Raw genomic sequence first — 24,520 nt, forward strand, 5'->3', positions numbered from 1 at the left:
CAAAAAATAAAGAAAACTTTAAACAGTGCAATTAAAACCAAAGCATGCTTAAAGATAACGAACAGCGGGAAGGAAAAGATGAAAACTTGACCCTCCAATAGCTTCTACTAAAAGTTGTGATTATCAAGATCCTTCTTCCCAGCAAGCATGTAATCATCTGAGGGACATCTTGGGTCATTCCTAGTTGCTTTTTTTCAAATCTGGGGAGAGGATCACCAAATAGCCAGTTTTGATGGCATGATCAGCTGTTTGTTTGCAAGGGGGCGGGGAAATCACCATCACTCAGCCTGCCATGTTGGGAGAAGTCCTCAATGGTGGTGGTATTCCATGGTCTGCCTGGAGGGTTTGGGAAGATGGTACTGCTCTGCTCTTTCCTCAGGTAGGCAGTTCCAGTCAGTATTAGGTTAAAATAAACATTAGCCCAATGTCTATTCCTTTATGGCAATCTTCCTTAAAGATTTGAGTCAATAAATATAATGAATATTGCTCAGTTAAACATAAGATTCCCTAACCCATTCCCTACACAAATCCTGGGCAGAAATTTGATGTTCTGAATATTTTTATAGCCAAATGACAATTATTAGTTAAGTACAACTATAATAAAGTTATATGCTGATCACAAAGGAATCAATGAAAATCAACAAGAAATTTCTTTTAAAAAGAAAGGCTGTATTTTGGTGTTTTAAATTTAAGAAAAAAGAAGGGAAAATGATAAAGGTGTATGAAAATGCAGAAAATGGATAGGGATACTTTTCTTCCATCTTATAATATAAAATGGAGTCAACCTAATGAAGTTGATTAGAAGAATATTCAGGGCAAAAAATGGAAGTACTTCTCGTTATAAATTTCCTTGCTATACAATGAGATAGCCTTTGGATTAAGATGGCTTCAAGAGATCGGAAAGATTTCTGAAGAGAGTGCAAAGTGGAATGGAAGCAAGGAACAACCCTTCAGAAATCTGTTTAGTCAGGACTCCTCCCATCCCTAGGGGCTTTGCCATCAAATGTAGCGTGGGAAAGATCTGCATAGAATTTGGAGATGACCCCCCCTCCTCATGGCATTGTAACAGGAGTTGCCAGAACGATGCAAAAAGACAGCACTGCTGATAGCCGCATTGCCTTGCCTAATGTCTAGGTAACATTTTGTGTTGTGTCCCTAATGATCAACTGGCCACCCTAGCCTTACATAAGCCGCTGTTCTTTTAAACATTAATGGCTCCCTTGTTTTCTCCAGAGGAGGCTGCTGCGCCTCAACTATTTCGGCACTGCAGGAAAACTGGAATGATGTAATCCCTGCAATGGGAAAACGTCATGCTATTTTTGACTAGCAAGTCACCTTCCGTCCCCACCTCTCCTGCAGCAGTTTAGAAGAGATAAAGCACGTGACATTGTCGCCAGGACTTCTCCCGCCCGCCCCCCTTCCCCGCCTATTGAACCGCTTTCTCGTGATGTCATCGCCCTTGATTGGGCGCGAATTTTCTTCTTCCCGCAACCTTCTTCCAACGTGCTTCCTCCGACGTGCCAAGCACAAAGAGTTCTGGGTGAACGAAGTCAAGTTTTGAAACAGACCTGCGTTGGACGCTGGGAATCGTAGTCTTTTCATGATGGGACGTCATCTTCGTTACCCGTCATCCTCTTTGGGCCTTGCTTCCTCTTCCTCCTCCTCCTAACCGTTTCGCTTTTCTTGTTTCCTTTTTGGGTTCCTGTCAAAATGGCGGATCGTAGGAGGCAGCGCGCTTCGCAGGACAGCAGCGAAGAGGATGAGTCCGATTCGCCGCCTGGAAGCGCAGGTTCTTCCCCGCACAGCGGCAGTCACCGCTTTGGCTTACCCGTAGCGGCAAGCACCGCCGGTGCTACTCCTACTCCTGAAAATGTAGAGGCGCCGGTGGCGGTTGGAGGTAGCCCGGCCGACTCGGAGTGTGTGAGTGGAAAGATCCGGAAGGGAAAGAGGGAACGGGAAAATTCTTACGGTCGGCTCCCCGCCTTCCTTTGCCCATTATAGCGGGGAGACTTTGACTACGGTCCTCTCCATGGGCGTTTCTGCAAAGTTGGGAACAACTGGGGAGGGGAACATGGTTCTGAGTATGTGCAGAGTACTCCTTTAATTCGTCGCTGAGTAATAGCCCACCAGATTCCGCTTGGATGGGGAAAAACAAGCTAGTGTCTGGTTTTCTTTTCGATGTTTTCTCCCTAGCCTCTCTGTCGTCTCGGAAGTAGATAGCCAGCACTTCCGTTTGCGTGCTGCATTAAACAAAATTGTATCTCTGAGTATAATACAGTATGCAGAAGGTGCGTACCTGTTATTCTAAGATAAAGGATGGTGGTGATCATGCAGATTTCACTGATGGTGTCTTTTATTTTGCGGGTATTTAAATTGAACTCGGTTCGTTAAGTCTCTTTGAGATTAAACGTACTCTTCTTGGGTTTCCAGTAGGTAAATACTATTATGTTTGAATGCGTGTCATATTTTAGTTTCTTACACCTGAGGGGGGTCTTCTGCCTTTTTAAATAAGCATCGTGGGTTTTATGTTATAAGTCATGAAAATGTGGCCCTGAAGATTTTGTTGTGGCATTTTGAAACTGGTAATATGTTAGGTTAACAATCCAAATTGATACTGTAAAATTGATACTTTGAAAATAATTCTGGGTGAATTATAACAGACATTGTGCTGAAAGTTCAAAGTCAGAAAGGGCTATTGTACAAATAAAAGATTTGGTTTGGTAGATGCAGGAATTGTTGTACAATGTATCTGTTACATTTAGCAGACTTACTTTTATGTTTAGCAAGAAGCAATGTTTTCTGTATAATGATGTTTTTCCATTTCAATCCTGTTCTCCATAGTATTAAAAACTGTATAAGTACTTAGGAGTTAATGTTCAGATCTTGCAACTTTAATTTAGGATACTTTGTTTGTATTGTATATTATATGGTAATATTATATTACCATTGTGAACACTTCTGTAAGAAAGTAAAATCTGTAAAATAACATCTTGTCATGTTCTTGTTTTCTTGTGTTTTCATAGAAACACAAAGATAACATCTGTTTTTTAGGCATAGAGAGGCTATTATGTTTCGGGAACAACTAAGTTGCTAATGTAGACAACTGAATAAAGACCCAGTTTTTATTTTAAAAATGCACATGGACAATGCATGTATTAAATAATGATTTTAGGTTTTCCAAGAATTACTAATCATCTCCATGGGACATTTTTTTCCCTGATGAAAAGTATTCATATTCGTGCTCTTATAATCTTACCTAACCTTCCATCTAATCATTATGTTTTCTAATGTTTCATAAGGCAGGATTTCCTGTAAGTGGAAGAAAAAGATGCCTTCTTTCTTTTGGAATATCCTGGTGCTTTACTTACAATATAGCAAAATAATTACTCCTAACAACTATCGGGCTCAGTTTTAAACAGCTATTGAAAAAGCACACATAAACAAGTTTAAGAATAAGAAAAATAACCAAATATATCAAGAAAGAACGGAAAAATCGATGTCCTAGAATTTTGGGGGAGGTGTGGATTGTTGTGGTAGATTATTCTTTGAATATTAAAGATGTAGTGATTTAAAGTAGAAAAGAATAGAATACTTTATTGGCGAAGTGTAATTGGACACACAAAGAATTTGTCTTGGTGTAAATACTCTCAGTATACATAAAAGAAAAGATAGAAAAGATAAAAGTAATATTCCCCTATCAAATATTCATGAAAGATGCTGTCTGGAAATTTATTTAATGCTTTTAAAATAATTGAAAAAAAATAAGATACAAAAATAATTATGGTAGAAATATATGCTTAAAAAAAAGCTCATAAGTATTTGAAAAGGTAAAAAAATACATAAAATGTAGCATGTCACAACAATAAACTTACAGTTTTATATATGCTTATACAAATATTCAACTGTTTTTCTGATATACTTAAATAAGTCCACCTGTCATTATATTAGAGATAAAATTATATCTCTAGACCATCCCTTCATAGGTGACAATGTAATCAGGTATTCAATCCATTTAGTAAATATCTTCATCTTACCAATGCTGCAATATCAGTCTTTCAGTCATAGTAAGAACACGGCCATTTACTTTGTTAAATTCCTTGCCTAGATACATAGTTAAGTGATTAATATCTTCTGAACATTTTAACTTTTTTTTTTGTAAATTTTATTTGAGTTTTCACAAAGAGAAAAAAAATACAAATAAAACATCTATTTTGAAAGCAGCATAATCCCGGGTTACATTTCTTCGTACAGACACAAATTCAGGTTCATGCTCATTTTTATATTCTATTCCATATCTTATTACTATTTTACATTTTCTGCATAGCTTCTCCCCTCTTAATTTTCTCAATTTTATTTTAATTATCTCATCTCAATTCAAATCATTGTATTTATATGTTTTGTCTATCCTGTTTCAATTATCTATTATCTTTTCTCATTAAACAAAATTTCTCCTGTAGTTACTGATTGGAGTATGACGCCTTTATATCTTTTCCCTAAAGTTGTAACATTCAATATAATACATAACTTCCATTCGGATTCTGCTTGGTACATTCTTAAAATGCACACTATATTCTTTAAAAAAGAAAAAACTTATAAACGTATATAATTAAAACAACATTCCATTCCAATTCAATTCTATCATTAATATTAATATTCATTAAAGTCTTAACATCTTTAACATTACTTTTCAATTAAATATCATACTTCTATGGGAACAATTATAAGCTTTCCATAGTTAATTCCCCCCCCTTCACTTATATTTTATAAAACATTAACTAACTAAAATGTTCCCGTTCCTTCCTAATTCAATTTTCTCATTTATTTTATTTCACTTATTTTATTCACAAACATTTCACTAAATTACACTATTTTATCCCTCATTTTAATCATATGTTGTTTCCAATTTTCTAAAGTTATTTCTATTACTAATATAACAATACAATCTTATGTACCTTTACAGAATCCCTTTTTCAGTTAGATTTTCACCCATTATCTCTAAATAGGACCTGTTTCTCTATATCTTGCCCCGGTCCTTTGTAACTTCTTTTACTTTCCTTCTTCCCTCTCTTCTTCTCTCTCCCCTTTTTACCCCCTTGTCTCTCTACCTCTATTTCTCTCTTCTGTATTCCCCTTTTCTGTTGCTTTCCAGTATTATACTTATTTTTTGAATTATTTTTCTTTTCTTTGGTTGTTTTTTTAAGTCTTAAATTCTCCATTCTCTTTTCCCCCTTTCCTTTTCCTTTTTTCTTTCCCACATAGAATTACTTGTTCATTAAAGATGGCTTCTTTTTTGTCCCAGTCTTCTTGTTTTGCAGTCTTTTCTTGTTGTTTCTCATAGTTCCAAATCTCCATTTCTAAGAATTGAAAAACGAAGCCAAAAAAACCCTTCCCTTCTTGTGCATCTTCTTTGTACTTTTTAAGTTCCATTTTTAATTCATCCAGAAGTGGTGCCATTGTATAAATTTTTAAACAACCACCCAATTGATTTTAGTTATTCAAATATAATAACCAAAAATCCAAAGATCACCAAATCATCCAAATACACGCAAGCTGTTTTTTTTTTGCTCTTTTTTTTTCACTTTCTCTTCCTGGGGTTACTATTTAGTTGCAAAGTTTCAGTTAAAATGTATCTTTTAGAAGTCTTGTTGAAGTTTTACTTTAAATTCTTTTTATTCCAGGCAGTCTCCTCCCTTTTCCAGATCCTGCCCTTATTCTTTTTCTCTCCCTTCCTGCTTATGAAAAAGAAAGTTTTTAATGTCCAAAAATCTTTGGCATTTTGTTTTATTTTCAGCTTAATTGCCTATTGATGTCAAAGCGGATTTTTCCGATTTCTTATTTAAGTCTCTTAGTTGTCAGTATAGGGAAGGAGAGAGAAGAAAAAAAAAAAGGCAAACCTTTCCCTTTTCACTTTCCTTCGCTGCTTCCAACTCTTCTTTGGGAGCGATGCTATTTTTTGTAAGTTTAAATTCCAGGGTACCTTGGTTGTTGCCTTTACAATTTAACCCGGTCAGCCAAAACTTTCACTTCTTATCTTCCTCATGCACATTCTTTTCCGGTTGAGTTCTTCTTTGTGGTGGCCATTTCTGACCACCACTGCAACCGCCTTCGGGAAAGGGAGTAATGGCCAGCTGAGGAGGAGAGATGCGGCTCTCCTCAACCCTGCTGGTGGTCTCCCCCCTCTTCACCATCTCTACAGGGTGGCTTAGCCCCGAAACCAGCCGGCTCGGGGCGCTCCAGTGGTGAGCCCAGACAGAAACCGCGCACGATCTAAACATTTGCATATCAAATTTATGACAAATACCTACAAAAACTAACAGGTTTTTATTTAATAGATTGTTAAACAAGGATTTAAGAATTTTTTCCTATATCTTAGATTGGTCCAAACACTGTTAACAAATGTAGCAGTAAATATTGCCATTGGTTTATATCTGATAGATGACTTTTATCTCTTAACACAACATATGTTAAAAATTATCTTCATCACCTATCAACTGAGCCAGTACCAATATCCCCCATCCATCCAATTTTTCCATATCTTTTTCCTAATTTTTAAAGTTGGGTTTCCCCATAAAGTCAATCTCACATGAGAAAAAGAGTCCATTTTTATTAGGCATTACATTCCGTAAGTTTCTAAGCGACATAATTGTTTTCACTGGAACTTACTGGAATTGCACTGCCAGGAGGATATCTTCCTGTAGCTTTGATACAATTCCATCCCTTCCTAATATTTATATTAATAATAATAACCTGATAATGCATCTCTGTTATAGTTGTATGGTTATTAGTTGCATTGACATACTGATCATTCCTTCAGAAGTTCAAATCCCTCCAATATTTTCCTTATGGTAATATGGCAGGTAGGCTACCGAGAAGCCTACCTGTCAAATTGCATCATTATATGATGCAAAGTCATATAATGAAACACATAGCCAAGATAATTCTTAATTTGAATCTCCTCAAACTATGTCCAATCTTGAAGCAACTATTATACTCAATTGTTTAGAAAATAAACCATGCTAAATTCATTTATCTATTTTTTCATAATAAAATACATTCTTAGAGCAGTCTAATGTAACATATTTGCATCTGCCTGTTTTCTTTCTTTGATAAATGTTTTCTCTCTCAAAACAGGAAAGTGAAGATGGCATAGAAGGAGATGGTAAGTGGTATTAGCTTTTAACAGTAGTGATTGGTGCTAGAAATACAAAATAATTATGTAGCAATGTTTTTAATATCATAAAGTATTTGTTGCAAATCAGTATTCTAATTCTATTCATTTTTTGGCAATAAGACCAAAAATGTATAGACTAGTATTTCTGTTGTTAGCAATGGAAGCAATATATAATCGAGTACCAAGGTATATATTTGTTATTTGACAATATTCTACGTTATTTGGCTGCCATAGCAGGGTGCAGTTCTTCAAGATGGTTACGCTGCAGTAATATAATTGTAAAGAACATGGATCACTGATGATAGTGTTTCCCAGTTCAGACACCAGCTACAGCTTGGTGTAATTGTTATTGTTTCTAAGGCCAGTGTGTCTCTACTGTAATATTGAAATTAAGAAGAGCTCCTAAAATATACATCTGATATTTTGGTGGAGCTACTATGATCTAGAATAGGACATCTTAATTTCTGGTTCTGAGAACTTCCTGACAGTATTTCCTTACATCCTGACTGGATTCAGTTTGCTGTTTCTCATTCACTCCAATTCTACATCCAGGTAGCTCTCAAGCACTTGTGCAGTCTTTCCTGTTTCTGATGGAAAGGAAGGATAAAGGTGAATGTTATCAGCATACTGATGACACTTTATTCAAATTCTCTGGGTAAATGTTCCCACAGAGAGGAAAAAATGGAAACCTATGAGAGTCCCATCACAAGTTTCTTGGAAACTTTCCACTGCTAGTTTAGATAGTTCTGCAGGTAGGAATGAAATCATAACCACATTGTGGTTCCAGTTTCTAACTACCTAAACCATACAACACTGTTCCAACTGCCACATAGTTTAAAAAAAATGATCAGGGCAGCTGACAGCCTTTTTGTGGTATCTTTGCATCTGAAATAATACTGAAACAACTCATTCCCCAAATGAGGGGAATGAGTGGCACTGTGATGTTCTTTGTGCTGGCCCATCCTTGCTTTGGGCAGCTTTGATTTTTCTTCTTCTTGAGATTGGCAGGAGCCACTGATTTGTTGCTTTGCCCCTCCACCTTTCCTCTGGGTCCAGCATTTTGGGTTCCTCTTCCATTTTGACTTCACGGTGAGCTCTCTGCTCTGAGAGACTGAAAACTTGGAGTCGATCTCCTTTTTGCAGACATCCCTGGAAGAGGCTCACAAATGGCCTTCTCTCTCTCCCTCCCCGCCCCTTAGAATAATTAGGTTTTTTCAACCTTACTGATAGTTAGATAACCACCACTTTTTTTAGCATCTTGCTGAAGAAAGTTGCATAACTTTATTCAAAATGATTGGCATTGGAAAAAGACTAGTTTGTATACCTTTCCAGTTAGACTTCCTTATTAGATCTTAATAGGGATAATGTGCAAGAATCCAGATAAAAAGTAGTGGAAAATAAAAGCTTTTCATAGGTAAGATAATAATCTTTAAGGGAGGGAAAAACATAAGAGTTCTGGAGTCATACTTAATGGCAAGTTAGAAAAATGGAATAAAGAAACAGGATATGGAATTAAGGTTGTAAAAGATGGATGATGAAGACCAACATTTTTTACATAGGGACAATGAGTTTAGAAAGGATTAAAAAAAACATGAAACAAATATAAGGATATGTGAAGACATAGCCCCATGGGAAAGGTGAACAATTTTGTGCAGAATTCTTGGAAGAGGATTTAATATTAAAAAGAAAAATGTGTTAGTCAACAAATTAGTGCTGTAGTTTTTCCTGAAATAGATTCAGAGGAACAATATTTTGCATTTGTTATGCTTTATAGAAAAATGATTTGTGATAGATGGAATATTCAAAACAAGCAATATTAGATGGATGAACCAAAGATAAAACAAGATTTTATATATGAGCAAAAGAAACAGGTAATACAGTTGCAAAATGGATTTGGAGGGTATGAATGAAATGCTTGGGAGAAAATAAGGGAATTAAGCCTTTAAAGCATTACATTTTGGAAGATGTTTTTCACCTCAAATAACTCTTTATTTTTAGCTGTTCTCTCTGACTATGAAAGTGCTGAGGATTCTGAGGTGAGTTGAGGTCATATACATCATTTTATAATGTGCATGAATATGTAATACGGCAGTTTATTGGATTTTTTTAAAAAACCTGCTACCGTAGGTAGATTTAGAGACTGGGTACATATAAGTGCCTTTGGACAAATCAGGGCATGAAATGTTTACTTCCTTATCACAAAAAGCCATTCAGCTCTTTTTTTCTATACACTTTGTATGTTTGGAGAGTTTCAGACATTCAGGTCATGCATATTTCAGCAATTCCAAGGAGGTGCCACACCTATCTGCATTATTCAAGTGATCCTGAGAGCACAGATAAATCTCAAAGTGGCCTCAGTGACTCTCAGAAAGAGTACTAATGACCAGATGACTGTAAGGAATGTAAGGAAGGATATGGAATATTCTTCCATCGTTCACCATTTAGTCAGAACTGAAGAAGCTTCGTGGATGAGAAGTGAAATGTCTTCAAGGAAAAACAAAGTCCAGTTGCCTTTTGAAAAGACACCTTAGGATATACATTCTATAGTATATTTTTCTTTACAGCATTTAGGTTTTCTTTACACCATTTTGTGGACTAGAAATGCATGCTTTGGACATATGTTTTGTTTCTGTATATATTTTAAAAAGGTATTAAATGACACATTGTATAACATACTCTGCATAGTGTAAATATAGACAAAATATTGGTTATTCTCCAATTCTCCAATTGAATCAAATTGGATGTTTGTTTTAGGCTGAGGAAGGAGAATACAGTGAAGAAGAAACTAGTAAAATGGACTTAAAGCGGGACAGAAATGACACTGAATTGAGAACAAAAGCAGACAAAGCGGATGAGAAACCAGAATCAAAAGGCACAGTTGCAGGTGAAAGGCAGAGTGGGGATGGACAGGTATGTTTTGCTGAATTTTAAGCTTAAGTATTAATTAACCTAGAAATTAAAATATGTATTTGTATTGTTTAGCAAAACATGGTCATAGAATAAAAAAAATATTTTAAGAACACATTTAATAGATTTTCTCTCTCTCATGCTTGTATTCAGTTGCATTCTAAGCAAGTAGTTTTGCAATAATTTTATAAGCAATATTTTGTAGCTAAAAAGAGAAGAGCTACCTTGGTTTAGTGTAGTAGCAGTAAAACTCAGAAGTAATAGTGAGCTTTGATTGGATGTGTCCTCAGCTAACCACTGGCATTTGGTTAATAGTGTTAATGGAAACTTGCAAGATTTAAAATGATCTGTATTGCTTAAATACCATGCTGAAATAGTTTTCACTAATATCTATACACAAAGTTATAGACATTTTTAAGAGGACTTATTTTAATTGACTACCCATTATTTCTCATATCGTGACACATATTTCATCATATAGCCTTGTGTATATTGTCATTTTCTAACATAATATTGAAATATAACCACAATTGTTGATTTAACTTTATAAAACAGGTGCTTATCTTTTACATGACTAATATTTTTTTTCATATTAGTACTTTCAAAGATATTTTAAAATGTTATGCTGATTGATTTATATTTGGTACAGGTAGTCCTTGACTTACAACCACAGTCAAGTCCCAAATTTCTATTGCTAGGAAGACACTTGTTAAGTGAGATTTGCTTCATTTTACGATGTGAATTGTTGCAGTTAAGTTAGGAACATAGCTATTAAGTGAATCTGGCTATCCCATTGACTTGTTTGTCATAAGGCTGAAAAGATGATCATATGACTCTATGACACTACAACCATCATAAATACACACCAGTTACCAAGCATCCAAATTTTGATCACAGGACCATGGAATGCTGCAACGGTCATAAGCAGAGGTGGGCTGCTGCAGGTTCAGACCGGTTTGCCTGAACCCCTTGTTCTGATTCTGCACTGTTGGGAGAACTGGCAGATCGGACCACCGGCTGGCCCCCACTTGTTTTCAGGCTGTTTTCTGCAGTTTTTTGGGCAAAAAATGGCCTGAAAAAGACGACTGTTTTTTTAGCTGTTTTCAGGCAAATTTTGGCCAGAAAAACAGCCTGAAAACAGCCCAGAAACGGCCTGAAAATGGGCAGGGGCATGGGTCGCCAGTGATGGGATTAGCCCCAAGCAGCTTAATCCTACCTGTTCCTTTGAGGCGAGTGGCCGGAGGCGGGGCTGGTGTGACATCAACCACCCAGTCACATGACCAGCTGGCCACGCCTACCCAGCCAGAGAACTGGTTGTTAAAAAATTTGCAGCCTACCACTGGTTATAAGTGAAAAACAGTTATAAGTCAGTTTTTTCAGTGCTATTGCAACTTTGAATGGTCACTAAATGAATGACTGTAAGTTAAAGGCTACCTGTAGTAGTTCACAATCAATTGTCTATCCAGAATACATAATCATAACACCTCATCAATCACATTTTTAGTAATGAAAACCATGGTTTCTGGGATATTATTGGTGGTTTTCAATAAGTCAGTGAGTGTTTGATTTCTCTCATTTTAGGAAAGCACTGAACAAGTTGAAAACAAAATTGGTAAAAAACTTCCTAAGCATCTAGACGATGATGAAGACCGGAAGAACCCAGCATATATACCTCGTAAAGGTCTTTTCTTTGAGCATGACCTCCGTGGACAAACCCAGGAAGAAGAAGTCCGGTAGGTGATAGGAGTAGCAGACAGCAATTGTAGAAAGAATTCATAGGCAGGAACATTTTACTTGCAGGCACAACTGACTGCTAACAAAGAAAAATACATAAACCTCTAAAGAGGATTACTGTGAGTTATATAGTAAAATAATGAAACTAAAGGAAAGTATGGAACCCATTATCAGTCTTTTAGTGGTTATTGGATAATTAATTGACTGGGCATCCATTAATAGGAGAGTACAGCTCTAAAAAGGTCTTAATTTACAGGCACAACTATTTCCTTTGTCTCTCCTTTGTCTTCCCAGGCGAGGTACCTTTTTATTGAGAGGCATAGTGGCCTCCCTGAAATCTAGGAAGATTTTTTAAAATAAAAAATTGTCAAGGATTTGGGTTGTTCTAAATTTTCTCTTGTGGAGTCATATTTTTTATGGCTTTGGCTTTCATTCACTGTTACATATCTATGGTAAAGAACAGCAGTCTCCAAACTTTTTAGTATTCCCACATACCATTCTAATTGTTCTAATTGTTTTTCTTTATCTTGGTATACAAGACCTAAGGGTCGCCAGCGCAAATTGTGGAAAGATGAAGGACGGTGGGAACATGACAAATTTCGAGAAGATGAGCAAGCACCAAAATCCAGACAAGAGCTAATTGCTCTTTATGGCTATGATATCCGCTCTGCACACAACCCTGATGATATCAAACCCAGGAGGGTGCGCAAACCAAGGTGAATTTGTAGAAGTGGGTATATGTACTTTTTGTGGAATAATATAGGGCTTGAAAAAAAATTTCTGACCTTGAGAGAAGGAAATTGTGATGATGCATTGAACATAAAACATTCATTTCTGATCAATAGCATCTCTTCATTTAGATTTGGGAGTCCACCACAAAGAGAATCCAATTGGTCCAGTGAACGACCAAGTAAGCCACCACGACATCAGAGTCTAGACAGCACTTCTGTGGCACCTCGGACATTCATTAATCGAAACTCAGCAGGAACAGGACGGATGGCCAGTCCAAGGGCATTCCCCAAACCTAGTGGCTATAAAGATACTCGCCCAAGTTATCGAGCTGTGGATGTAAGTAGTCAACATGCACCTCGCTTCAATGAACAGTCAAAGCCTGAGAGCAGTTACCGCGCCAGACGATCAGATCCAATCCCAGCAAGAGAGCCGTCTCCCAAATCTGAGATACCCCCTATTCAAAACAGCCCTGTTAAAAAAGAAGAAGTTGTTTTGGAAAATCAAACTCCACCTGCAGATATTCTACAGACACAGCCAGATAGGCCTGTGGAAAAAAAATCCTATTCTCGAGCAAGGAGAAGTCGGAACAAAGTAGGTGAGACAGGAAAATTGGCAGATGAAGTTCCACCTCCATCAGGGTTGATGCCGGCACCATTAAAAAGTGCTGATATTATACCATCACCTTCTTCAGCAAAGACTGGTAATTGGGAGGTACCTGTTGAGGCAAATCTGGATGGTCTTGAACAAGACATGACTCAGTTGAATATGACAGAACAAAACTGGAATCAAGGGCAACCCCAGTTTATACCACCACAGGGTAAGTGATATGCTAAAGCAAGGAAAAATTAATTTACAGAATATATAAACTAGACAACTATCCTCTTTTGATCATCATTTCAGAGATCTTTCCTTATCTTCCTTGGTAATTTCCAGTTTGTTCTGACATTCAGTTTGTTTTTTTCAGATATTTTGGTTTTTGCCAGTTTTTTTACATTCATATACCATAATAATTTCTTTGAATTCATTTCACAATTTCTGTGGTTCCTTATTAATATGGTTTAATCCTTCAGAGCAATTTCTGAAAGTCTTCTTGAAGATGATTGGTATATCTTCCTATAATATGGAAACAGGTAGGCTTTGGCCACATCTTTGATGTTGTAGCTGAGTTCTTCCCTCCCTATACCAATAATATAATCACTTTGACTTCTGTGTGCTAAGGTATTGTTTAGATAGACAGATTAGATGGATGGATGGATAGATTAGATTGGGTTTTTTTTTGCTATTTTTCAGCAGAAAACAGCAAAAAACACTCATTGGATATGCTGGATTAATGATCACATGCCGAGTCTAAAATTGAGTCTGGTGCCTTGACTTAATACCACGATAAGTAATAATTGAAATTCTAGGTTTCATTGTGTCTGTAAGTCAAGAAGAAACTAAGTTATTCTCCTACTTCAGTTTCAGTTCATTTTTCTCATTATTTCCCATTTTGGTATTTTTCTCTCCAACCAAAATTGGTACATCTCACTTGCATTTTTGGAGCATTTCAGATTGAACTTCATCCTAAAGCTTATTGATCTTCTGTTTTGTTTTGACCATAAACTTAGATACCTTTGCTATGTCCTTCCTAACTATAGAAACAGTGCAATTCCTTTTTTCTTTGTTGATGTTTAAGTATAATTGATACTTTTCCTTTTTACATTTTTTACATTCTAGGTTCCTAGTGACTGGCCCAAAGTCACCCAATCGGCTTTCATGTCTAAGGCGGGACTAGAACTCAGTCTTCTGATTTCTAGGCCAGCCCCTTAACCACTCAGTTCTTCCTCAATAGCACGTTGAGTGACATTTAATCTGAGATATCAATCATCTGGATTTCTAATGTTATTCATTTGTTTGATTTTCTTGTTGAGACACATGAGTGGTTTATCACTGCGTTTTGCACTGAATGGAATGATGCTATTGTCACTTAAATGAATTTGCTGCTGTCACTGAAATAGTCATCTGCCTCCAGCATCTTATTATATTGCTGCTGCCCAATTTGGCTTGCTGAAATTTCTTGCGTGCCTTGAATGACCCTGCTGGGAGTATATACTCTTGGTATACATTCCCAACCTCATTCCTTCTGGGACCATTCCGTACCATATGGCAGCAAGGGAGGATTTTGGCATACTTTTCTCAATGTGAGAAGCATTTGCCTTTCTTATATTATCTAGGACTTTTCCAGACCTGCTTTCTGTTTTTAAATTTTTCTTAATATTAGGATAAAGCTGAAGAATAATTTGGTGTTTTCTTTCTCCTTTGTCTTTCCTAATAGGTTTGCCTAATCAGATGCACATTGGAGCAGCCCCACCCCCTCAGTTCAACAGGATAGAAGATATGGTAACATTCCATTTATTTTTCTTGGTTCTGAAATGGTGGGTTCGATTGGCAACTAGAATGCAGATTCTCATCGAAGGAATGAGAGTCTTTATCAAGCAGTAGGATCAGTTCAACAACTTGAACTTAGTGGGATACTTACCTTTGTAATAGATTCATCTAGCTTTGATTTAATGTTTTTGGAAGAAGAATGATACAGAAGATAGGATATCTATATGAACCAATCCTTCCTGTATACTGTTGGAGAGAAACTTGAATGTATTGTTAAAAAAAACAACAACCAAACAGCTAATCATTCCTGGGCAAAGTTTGACAAAGTTTTTAAGAATATAAACCATGCGAGAAACCCTTCATAATTAGAAGATATTTTATGGCTAACCAAGCTCATCATACAGGAAAATATTTCGCTCTGTCAATCTTTTAAGAAATTAGACATTGCTATGCTTTTTTCCAGGGGGTTCAAGGTGGGCGTGCAAAGCGCTATTCCTCACAGCGTCAGAGGCCTGTCCCAGAACCTGCTCCACCAGTCCATATAAGCATAATGGAAGGACATTACTATGATGCACGTGAGTACAAACTGTTCATTAAAAGGATTCTTATATTCGTTTGGATTGGGTTTTGCAGTACTGTGGGCGACATATAATGTTCTTAACCTTTTGTAAACAAAAACAGCAACCTGAAGAACTTGTTCAGAGAAGTAAGATTCATATGTACTAGTATAATGGGGAAAATGAATGAGATACTGAATAAATACTCTTTCTAAACCGCACAGGTGTTTGCCTTTTGTAAGTTAGAAAAAGTACTGTATTTCTGGAAGCCTGCTCTTTGTTAGAAAACTGTTTATTTCTAAAACTTAGAATGTTATCATTTTTTATCAATTTCATCTTCATCCTGCCTTTAATCAGACACATTTGATAGAATGTATGGTGCTATCCTGTTTGACAGGAAGTCCTTGGGTTATGACCACTTGATCAGCAACTATTCAAAGTTAGGATAGTGTTGAATGAGATATACTCATAATCCGTCTTTGAATTTACAGTCACATGAATACAATTTGGTTGCTTTATAAACTAAAGCTGCAATTAAAATTCATAGTGTTCCACAATCACATGATAACCATTTTCAACCTTCCCTATTGGCTTTCCATAAGCATAGTAAATAGGGAATACAGCAGGAGATCCCAAGTCATTCCCACAGGTTACTCTCACTTCTGCTGCTTTTCTTTGCCCACCTGTGCTCCAAAGTGCCCATCCACAGCACCCACCTACCTGCACTCCATAGCACCCATTTGCAGCATCTTTTTGCCTGCCTGTGCTCCACAGAATCACCTACGACACCCTCTTGCCTGTACTCAAGAGTACCCACCTGTGACACTCTCTCACTTCCCTGTATCCATAGCACCGACTCATGACACCCGCCTGCCTACTCATACTACATAGCTTTCGCTTGCTGGATTCCGCTTCCCTGGATTCCGATCTCTTCCCAATGGTCCCTCCTTAACAACTCACATTACCCTCACGTAACAATAGCAACAAGGATGGATGGGATTGCCATTGCTACATCATATGACTGCATTGCTTAGTGATGGATATTTTGGTCCCAGTTGCCATGGTAACCTGAGGACTACCTTTAATTTACAATAGCCTTGAAAAACTGATCCAAGTTTCAAGTCAAGTTGAACTGGGTTGAACTTGACTTGAACCCAGTTTGCTGTTCTAGTTACTAATGTACTAGGGGCTGGGGGTGGATTTTTTAAATGTTCTCTCTACCCAATACATTATATGTTGTTGTTGTTACTCTGCCTGATGGCAACTGAGGCTTCTTTTTACTTCATTTCAAAATAATTACTTCTGTCAGTGTTAGAAAGGTAATGTCTAATGGTTTGTCCTTACAGTACAGTTCCAAGGTCCAATTTATACACATGGTGAAAATCCTACTTCACTTCCTCCTCAGGGGGTGATTGTTCAACCAGAAATGCATCTTTCACATCCAGGTAAGGACTGATTTTTCATAGCTCCTCTTCCCTCTTTCATTTTTCTCTAACATTTCCTTTATATTTTAATTTTACCAGCTTGTTAGAAATATTCTCAAATTCCTGCATTGCATCACTTATATCTCTTGAAATATATTTCAACAAATACATTGTTTGCTATTAACAACAACAAAGTGAGATTGCTATTGACAACAACAAAGTGAGATAGTTCCCCATGGAAAAAGGACATAACCTAATAAAAGAACTAGAACAATTTGGTTCAGTAGCAGGATTAAAGATTAATAGAAATAAGACAAAATTACTGACTAAAAATCTAACAGAGAATCAGAGGAAAGAATTAGAAAAAACCATGGGGATACAGGCAACAAAAAAGGTCAAATATTTAGGCATATGGTTAACACCACATAGTAAATCACTCAAAGAGAATAATTATGATAAACTGTTACAGCAAATTAAGAAAGACCTAGAATCTTGGAATAAGTTGCAGCTTTCTCTATTGGGCAGGATTGCCACGATCAAAATGAACATCTTACCAAAACTCCTTTACTTATTCCAGACAATCCCAATTAAATTACCAAAAAATTTTTTTGAAGATACAAATAAGGTAACTCTTAAATTTATTTGGCAAGGGAAAAAAGCTAGAATCAATATTAAGGCTTTACAAGATGCAAAAAGTAGAGGTGGGCTAGCGCTCCCAAACTGGGAATTATACTATTGGGCAGCCAACTTATTATGGTTAAAAGACTGGGTCAATTTACTCAATAAAAGAACTTTAGCCTTGGAAGGGCACGACCTTCAGAGAGGATGGCACGCATTTCTATGGGATGTGGGGAAAACTAAACAGTCGTATTTTCATAGACACCTTATTAGAGATTCATTATTAACTAATTGGAAAAAAATATGCAAAAAGCATTATTCAAAAATTCCGATTTGGCTTTCAACAATGGAGGCAATGGTTCATCCCAACAATTTGGATATAACAAAAACGACTAAATATAAAGATTTATTAGACCCTTTAGGAAAATTAAGAACTCGACAGGACTTACAGGAACAGGGATTTAAAATTGACCAGTGGTTATATATACAAATCCATAGCAGATACAAACAAGATATCAAAGAGTTCGGAATCTATAGCAAATTATAATATTTAGATAAAATCTTATTAGGATCAAATAAAAAGAATATTTCCAAATTTTATAAATATTTATTGGAGGTAGAATTAGAGCAAGAGATAGTGAAAGGGAACATGATAACGTGGAGTAGGAATATTGGAAGAAGCATTACATTAACAGAATGGGAAAAGATCTGGAATAGAAACATCAAGATTACAAAATCCGCGGCGTACAAAGAAAATATGTATAAAATGTTATATAGATAGCACTTACCCCCTTCGAGGTTAGCGAAAATGAACCCAAACACTAGCCCAAAATGCTGGAAATGTAAAAGCACAGAAGGAACCTGCTTTCATATGTGGTGGTCTTGCAAAGAAGCCCAGAAATATTGGCAAAAAATCAGAAAATGGTTGGAGGAGATAACCAAAGAACAAATCGAATACAAACCAGAGTTCTTCCTACTAGGGATCTCTGATAAACATTTACCTAAAAAGATGAAATATGTAACAATTCATATCCTAACGGCGGCCAGATTAGCATTCGCCCAGTGCTGGAAATCATCCTATATACCTACAGAACCAATGGTCATCCAGAAAATATGTGACTGTGCAGAAATGGACAAATTAACTATAGCACTTAAAAATAAAGAGTCTTCAACATTTTATGATAATTGGAACTCGTGGTATAATTGGTTATTTCAGAGATAAACTGTTTAATGAACAATGGGTAATTTAAGCATAGATATTGATAAGATGTGTGTATTTAAGGTAGGAGAATTGGATCTTGCAGACTGTCAAAAAGGATATCTGTCTGTTTTTAAGTGTATTTTCTTTTCTCTTCCGTTTCTTTGTTTCTTTCTTTCTTTTATATCTCTTTTTCTCTTCTTTTTTCGGTTCGTAAGACCGAGCGTTTTTTTTTCTCCCCCTTTTGTATATGTAATGTCGATATGTTTTTAATTGTAAACTCAATAAAATTTATTTTAAAAAACAACAACAAAGTGAGATAGTTCATCATTTCTAGTACATGGTTGCTCTTCTGCATTAAAGAAAATATTAACTATCTATTAATATATGTGATTGTAAGGAAATTAGGAAGATGGAAAGTAGATGCACTTTCTTTCTTCGTTCACTGGAGTGACAAAACTCTTTGGCGCTACTATAAAGCTTTGCTTATTTATACACTGTAAGTGTCATAAGAAAGCTTTGGATTCCATTGTACCATTTTGCTATATTGCAACAGCTTTTATAAGTATCTAAAAGATAAAGCTCCAAAATTTAGTTTTGGGAACTAAGATATGTCAGGCAAAAAAAAAGAATGGGGGTGAGGGTGGATTTTTTAAATGTTCTCTTTACGCAATACAATCCAATATAAGTTTTGCAAACTGGGATGATTTTAATTGAAGGAGAATGAAACTTGTAATTTGAGATCAGATTTATTGAGACTATAAAGTTGAAGGTAAAGGGCTTTGTTTTTTGTAAAATATTTGACTTTTTGGAAAAAGAGAACATTCTGAATCATTCGTTTCTCACATATTTGATGCACAGTTTACATTTTTTCCTTTCACTTCTGGAGAAAGGAGAAGTTATACTTACTTCAGGTCCTGCCACTGGCAAGGAAAGTTGTTAAAGCATATTTTTAAAACTTTATTTTTTCTCTTTCCTTGTATGCCTTCTTAAAATGTAATGAACTGGCATGGTTGGCATGCACCAGGTCCCTTTGATTAAATAAAAAGAAATTGGACCAGGAAGCGTGTCTTGGCTCCTGAATATTCCAGAATAACTTCACAATCTGGCTGTTTTGGGTTAGAGTGGATGGGGTCTTCTTTTGGATAATTTTTTTTTTTGGGGGGGGGGAACACATATTCTGTATTGACTCTTGATACTGTCATGGTTATTCTAATTTATTGTGCTTTTATTTTGTTCCTTTCCTAGATATGTTTTGTAGTCAGATGGTGTCTACATCTAATGAAATAAATAATTACACAAGAAAGAATTTTAAAATGTAAACAGAGTGAGGGGGGGAGATTTTCTGATCCTTCTGTTAATCAAGTAAATTAACCTTTGAAAATCAATCTCTGCAAGCGAAGAACAGGGATTTATTTGGCATATTGTAGACGTATGTTCCAATGACTTATTTTTCTTAGCAGCCAGATGGATTAACTATTCTTTTAACTTTAGCACATATATTAAAACATTATCTATTCGATCTTTGCTTCCTGATAGCATTTTGATTTTAGAATTGTTTGATTATGTTATCTGTCTTTGCCAGGATTGCATCCACACCAGACACCTGCACCTCTGGCTAATGCTGGCTTATATCCTCCTCCTGTCTCCATGCCTCCTGGGCAGCAGCCTCCTCCTCCACCACCACCACAACAGCTGTTAGCACCAACCTACTTTCCCCCTCCTGGAGTAATGAATTTTGGCAATCCCAGTTACCCCTACCCTCCAGGAGCCCTTCCACCTCCCCCACCTCCCCACCTGTATCCTAACACTCAAGTAAGTCTACTTATGTTTTGCTTTTAAATGCTAGTCATTTTGGGGACATTTTGCTGAATGAAGAAAAACACGAATTGATGATTTATGTAGTTGAAGAATAAGAAAGATGCAGATTAAAAGAGGAGGCTGAGAGGATTTGTAAAATATTTAAGAGGGACAATATGATTATAATTAATATGTCAAAAAGATGGTTGAAAGTTGTTTATATATTTCTTAACTATAGCTTTGTTTTTTTCTTTGACTTTGTTTTTTATTATATGAAAATGTTCAATAACATTTCATTTTCATTTTAACAATAAGTGCATTGTTTCTTAGAATATACTGTATTCTTAAGAAAATCTTCATATGCAAGTTTTAATAAAATGTTTATTTCAATAGAGAGTTCAAATGTTCTTTAATATATAATGTTTATATCTTATAATTTCACAATTTACTAGATATTGCTGTCTTTTTAACTCTGAGTTTCTAAGTCAACTAAAATGTCTGTGTTTTGAATTTCAGTGAATTCAATATACATATATAATAATATTTCTTTCTTTCCTTTTGGATTTGCAGGCTCAATCTCAGGTGTATGGAGGGGTCACCTACTACAACACAGTTCAGCAGCAAGTGCAGCCCAAACCTTCACCTCCCCGAAGAGCCTCCCAGCCAGTCACTATCAAGCCACCCCCTCCTGAGGTCTGTTATTTCCCCCCTGTCTCTTCCTAGTTTACTATTGTATCTGCTTCCACTGGAAGAATGTCCTTTAATAATGAGAGTGCCGATCTCTCCACCTGATTGATTCGTTGCAAGCTCTAGTTTCTTATTACAGATTGTAAATAGGTTTCGTGTTAACATCTATGAAGACTTTCACAAATAAATTTAGAAGTTAAAATTAAGATTGATGTCTAAATCCTGTTTGACTAAACTAAAAATGTATTTTAAAATCCATCTTTTTAACTGCAGCTTAACTACTTAAGACATAACTTCACAATAAACCTGAACAAGCTTTTTTGTGCAATGTATAAATGAATGTACCACTATTTAATTGATCTGGCAAAAGCTTCACTTTTTGTGTTTTATCTTTATTTAGTGCATTTTTTAAAAAAATCTGAAAATATGTGAGGCCCTATTGCTACATCAGCACAACATTATTAGTTAAAACATATTGCTCCAAAATGTGTGAAGGTAAAGCATTTCCCTTTTTAAAATGTGGGGAAGAATCTATAATTCTACAGAAACTCAATTTCTTTATTTTGGGGGCACCATTTGAGATAAATTCCTAAAACCTTTTAAAGAAAATGGGAATAACTATTATTTTTGGTTTCTTGACTTAATATTTTTTATGATTAGTTACCCAGTTGCTGTAAATTAAATTCAGATTTTATTTAATTTGCTGATTTCATATTGAATTGTTGAATTGACAGGTAGCAAAAGTTAGTAACTTTAAGGACATGATAATATATTTGTATTAACAATTGTTAACTTCTGACTATTCTCTAGATAAATACCGACTAAACTCACAATTTGTGACTGGGCCGCACCGTTTCAGACTGAGGCTGGGCGTTTCCCAACAGAATGTTTCTTAAAACTCCCTCCTTCCATGTAGGCAGGTAGAATGTTGCAAAGAATCCTTAGTTAAATTGTTCTGAAGGAATATTACTTGTAAGGAGCTCTGTAGTTGTATACATTGGTAAAACAAAAAATATGTACTTGTGTGTATTGGCCAATAAAAAGGATGGTATTTCATAAAGGGGAAATGCTTGGGATATGATCAAGAATTTGATTGAATCTTGACAACAATAAGCTATATCTTACATTGATGATTGTTTAGACTAGAGAACAGGAGCCCTTTACATGTCTTCTACTGTAGGCTGGATGATATCGTGGTGCTGAGACTAACCTTCCTCCTTTCACAGGAATTAATTAATTCAAAAGTCATTTCAAAGCATCACAAATGCTTTGAAGCAGCTCCTGTTGGGAGCAACTTAACTGACTGCTCTCACAGCCAGCTTCATACAACCCACACATTTGTTTGAAAGGCATGTGGCTGAAGTGGCAGGGAGTGAATGCTTGCCTGTGCTCCTAACTCAGCACCTCTTTTGACAGACAGATTTGCAGTTTCTTCTTGGGAAAAGTGTCGGAGTAGGTAAGATATCACCTCAAGAAATAGTTATTTCTCTGCAGAGAAGTGCAGTGGGTAAGGGGCTTCATACTATCAGCTCCAAAGCCATATTAATGAAGGAGTTCTGCTCTTTTCCCCCCTCTCATTTCTATCTAGGATGGCAGAAATGAAAAATCCAAAGAAAGAAGCAACATTTAGAGAATTCTGCATCTTGCTGATTTCAGTAGAGTTCCAGAGCTGACCCTGTGGAAGACAGAAGACAGCTCCTTTGTGGAATCTCTCCTCTTTTCCCTTGGTAATGAATGATGCACAGGGGTGCAGATACATCTGCTAGGCCAGGCCATATCAGTATTATATCTGAGGCAAGATGTCTATCAGAAGGGTATCAGCAAAATCAGATATTTTTTGCAGTTCCCCCCTTTTTTTCTGGTGTAATATTCTTTGGAAGATATATATGATCAATGACAGAGGAGCAGTTCTACTTTATTCCTTTCTAAATGTGAGAGTTTTTAAGTGTCAAGCTAAATCTATTCAGCACATCCCTGGTGTTCGTTTCTTATTCAGTGTACCTGTCCCTGCTTTATTTGTTTATCTGTTTTAACTAGTTTGTTAGCTTGAGTTATATGAATTTGTTTTGCTTGGCTATGTTTTTTTTCCCCAACAATACAATTTTAAAATAAAATACCATTTTACATGTGCAAGATTATGCATTTGGGTAATTAATGCTCTAAGATCGCCTTCAAATTTAGACATTTTATGCTCAAAACTGTCTCTGGTGCATTGTTAGACGGCAGAAAAGATATTTGTTCCTTGTATAACACTATGTTCTTTAGGATTCCAAATCACTATTTCTCAGCCTTGGCAATTAAGCTGGGTGGATTTTAGCTTCCAGAATTCCAAGCCAGCAATCTAGGGGTAATTCTCCTCACTGAAGTCCACAAAGTTTAAAATTGTCAAGGTTTTCTAAATGATGCTTCACAGACATCTTTTTCTTGCCTGCCCTTTGCAGCTTACAATTTCCCTATTCAGGCTGCATGGCTTCCATTAACCTCTTGTAATCCTCATAAACTTTGAATGTACTTGATTTGCTTACAGAACCATAATAGTAAATGGCCACCTTATAATCATTTGGGCAGGAGGAAATTGATTGGCATTAAACTAACTTTTGGTGAGGTTTTCAGAAAACATCCTGGATCTGTCTGTCTTTTTTTTTTTGGGGGGGGGGGAGTGCATGTGTAAATTCCTACTTGGAATGTACCAGGACCTATTTTTAAAAAAAAAATATTTTAAAAAGCAGTTTAGCTAACATTTGGGAAAAAACCCTGTATGATGAAAATATATTTGGTTTTTTCCTGCCTTAATGTTTAAATGTATTCTTTTAACATCAATCTTGAATCTTAGACCCAACGACACTGTGATAGTTAATTCTTGTTAATAAATTTTTTTGTTCCTGTTTCCAAAGTGCTTTTTTGTGTTAATAGTACTACAGATACTATTAAAGTTAATACATGATAGTTACTCAGTAGAAGCTTGTATATTAATCATTTTCATCTATCCTCAGCCAGCCAGCCAGCCTACTTCCTTTCTTCTTATTTAGAACCAGTCCTCATGTCACCAGTCCTCATTAGTTTCAGGCTCTCTGTAAACATTTCAATCTTGAATTAGCATACAGGTGCTTTTCTAAAAAAGTTCACAGTTATATAGTATGACATATTTTTATTCCCCTTGAAATAGAGGCAGTCAACTTCTTCCAGTCAAACCCACATTTAATATTATTTTGCAGAATGAGAGCTGCAATGTTGGGGTAGGGAATTTGGAAATTTTCTTTGCTTTTTTTAAAAAACTGTGATAGCCTGTTTCAAGATTTACATTATGATACTTGTGTTTTCTACT

At 36.0% G+C, this 24,520-nt stretch overlaps 1 protein-coding gene across 6 annotated transcripts; it reads left to right on the top strand.

The window, feature by feature from the left end:
* Window positions 1-1,688: 1,688 nt before the first annotated feature.
* CASC3 (CASC3 exon junction complex subunit) lies at window positions 1,689-24,082 on the top strand. Of its 6 annotated transcripts, none has more exons than XM_026717627.2 (14): window positions 1,689-1,920; window positions 7,132-7,159; window positions 9,170-9,207; window positions 9,926-10,081; window positions 11,660-11,811; window positions 12,352-12,528; window positions 12,673-13,361; window positions 14,859-14,923; window positions 15,375-15,486; window positions 16,815-16,913; window positions 20,294-20,523; window positions 21,079-21,201; window positions 22,612-22,651; window positions 22,784-24,082. In XM_026717627.2, the coding sequence occupies exons 1-14, from the start codon at window positions 1,711-1,713 to the stop codon at window positions 22,795-22,797; spliced, it is 2,133 nt and encodes a 710-aa protein (XP_026573412.1). In that variant the 5' UTR covers window positions 1,689-1,710; the 3' UTR covers window positions 22,798-24,082. The 6 variants fall into 6 exon arrangements, with proteins under 6 accessions (XP_026573412.1, XP_087772540.1, XP_026573411.1 ...); XM_087916414.1 differs by having other exon boundaries at window positions 22,616-22,651; XM_087916416.1 differs by lacking the exon at window positions 1,689-1,920 and adding an exon at window positions 2,209-2,288.
* The last annotated feature ends 438 nt before the right edge of the window (window positions 24,083-24,520 follow it).

This window comes from Pseudonaja textilis, chromosome Z, assembly GCF_049901715.1.
Source record: "Pseudonaja textilis isolate UNSWEBS1 chromosome Z, rPseTex1.2, whole genome shotgun sequence".
Lineage (NCBI taxonomy): Eukaryota > Metazoa > Chordata > Lepidosauria > Squamata > Elapidae > Pseudonaja > Pseudonaja textilis.

Excerpts from the sequence above, each read along its gene's own strand:
- CASC3 (XM_026717626.2), top strand. The coding sequence starts at position 1,711 with ATGGCGGATCGTAGGAGGCAGCGCGCTTCGCAGGACAGCAGCGAAGAG. Across the intron at positions 14,924-15,374 it reads TCAACAGGATAGAAGATATG|GGGGTTCAAGGTGGGCGTGC; the intron begins GTAACATTCCAT and ends GCTTTTTTCCAG. Across the intron at positions 21,202-22,611 it reads TCAAGCCACCCCCTCCTGAG|ACAGATTTGCAGTTTCTTCT; the intron begins GTCTGTTATTTC and ends CTCTTTTGACAG.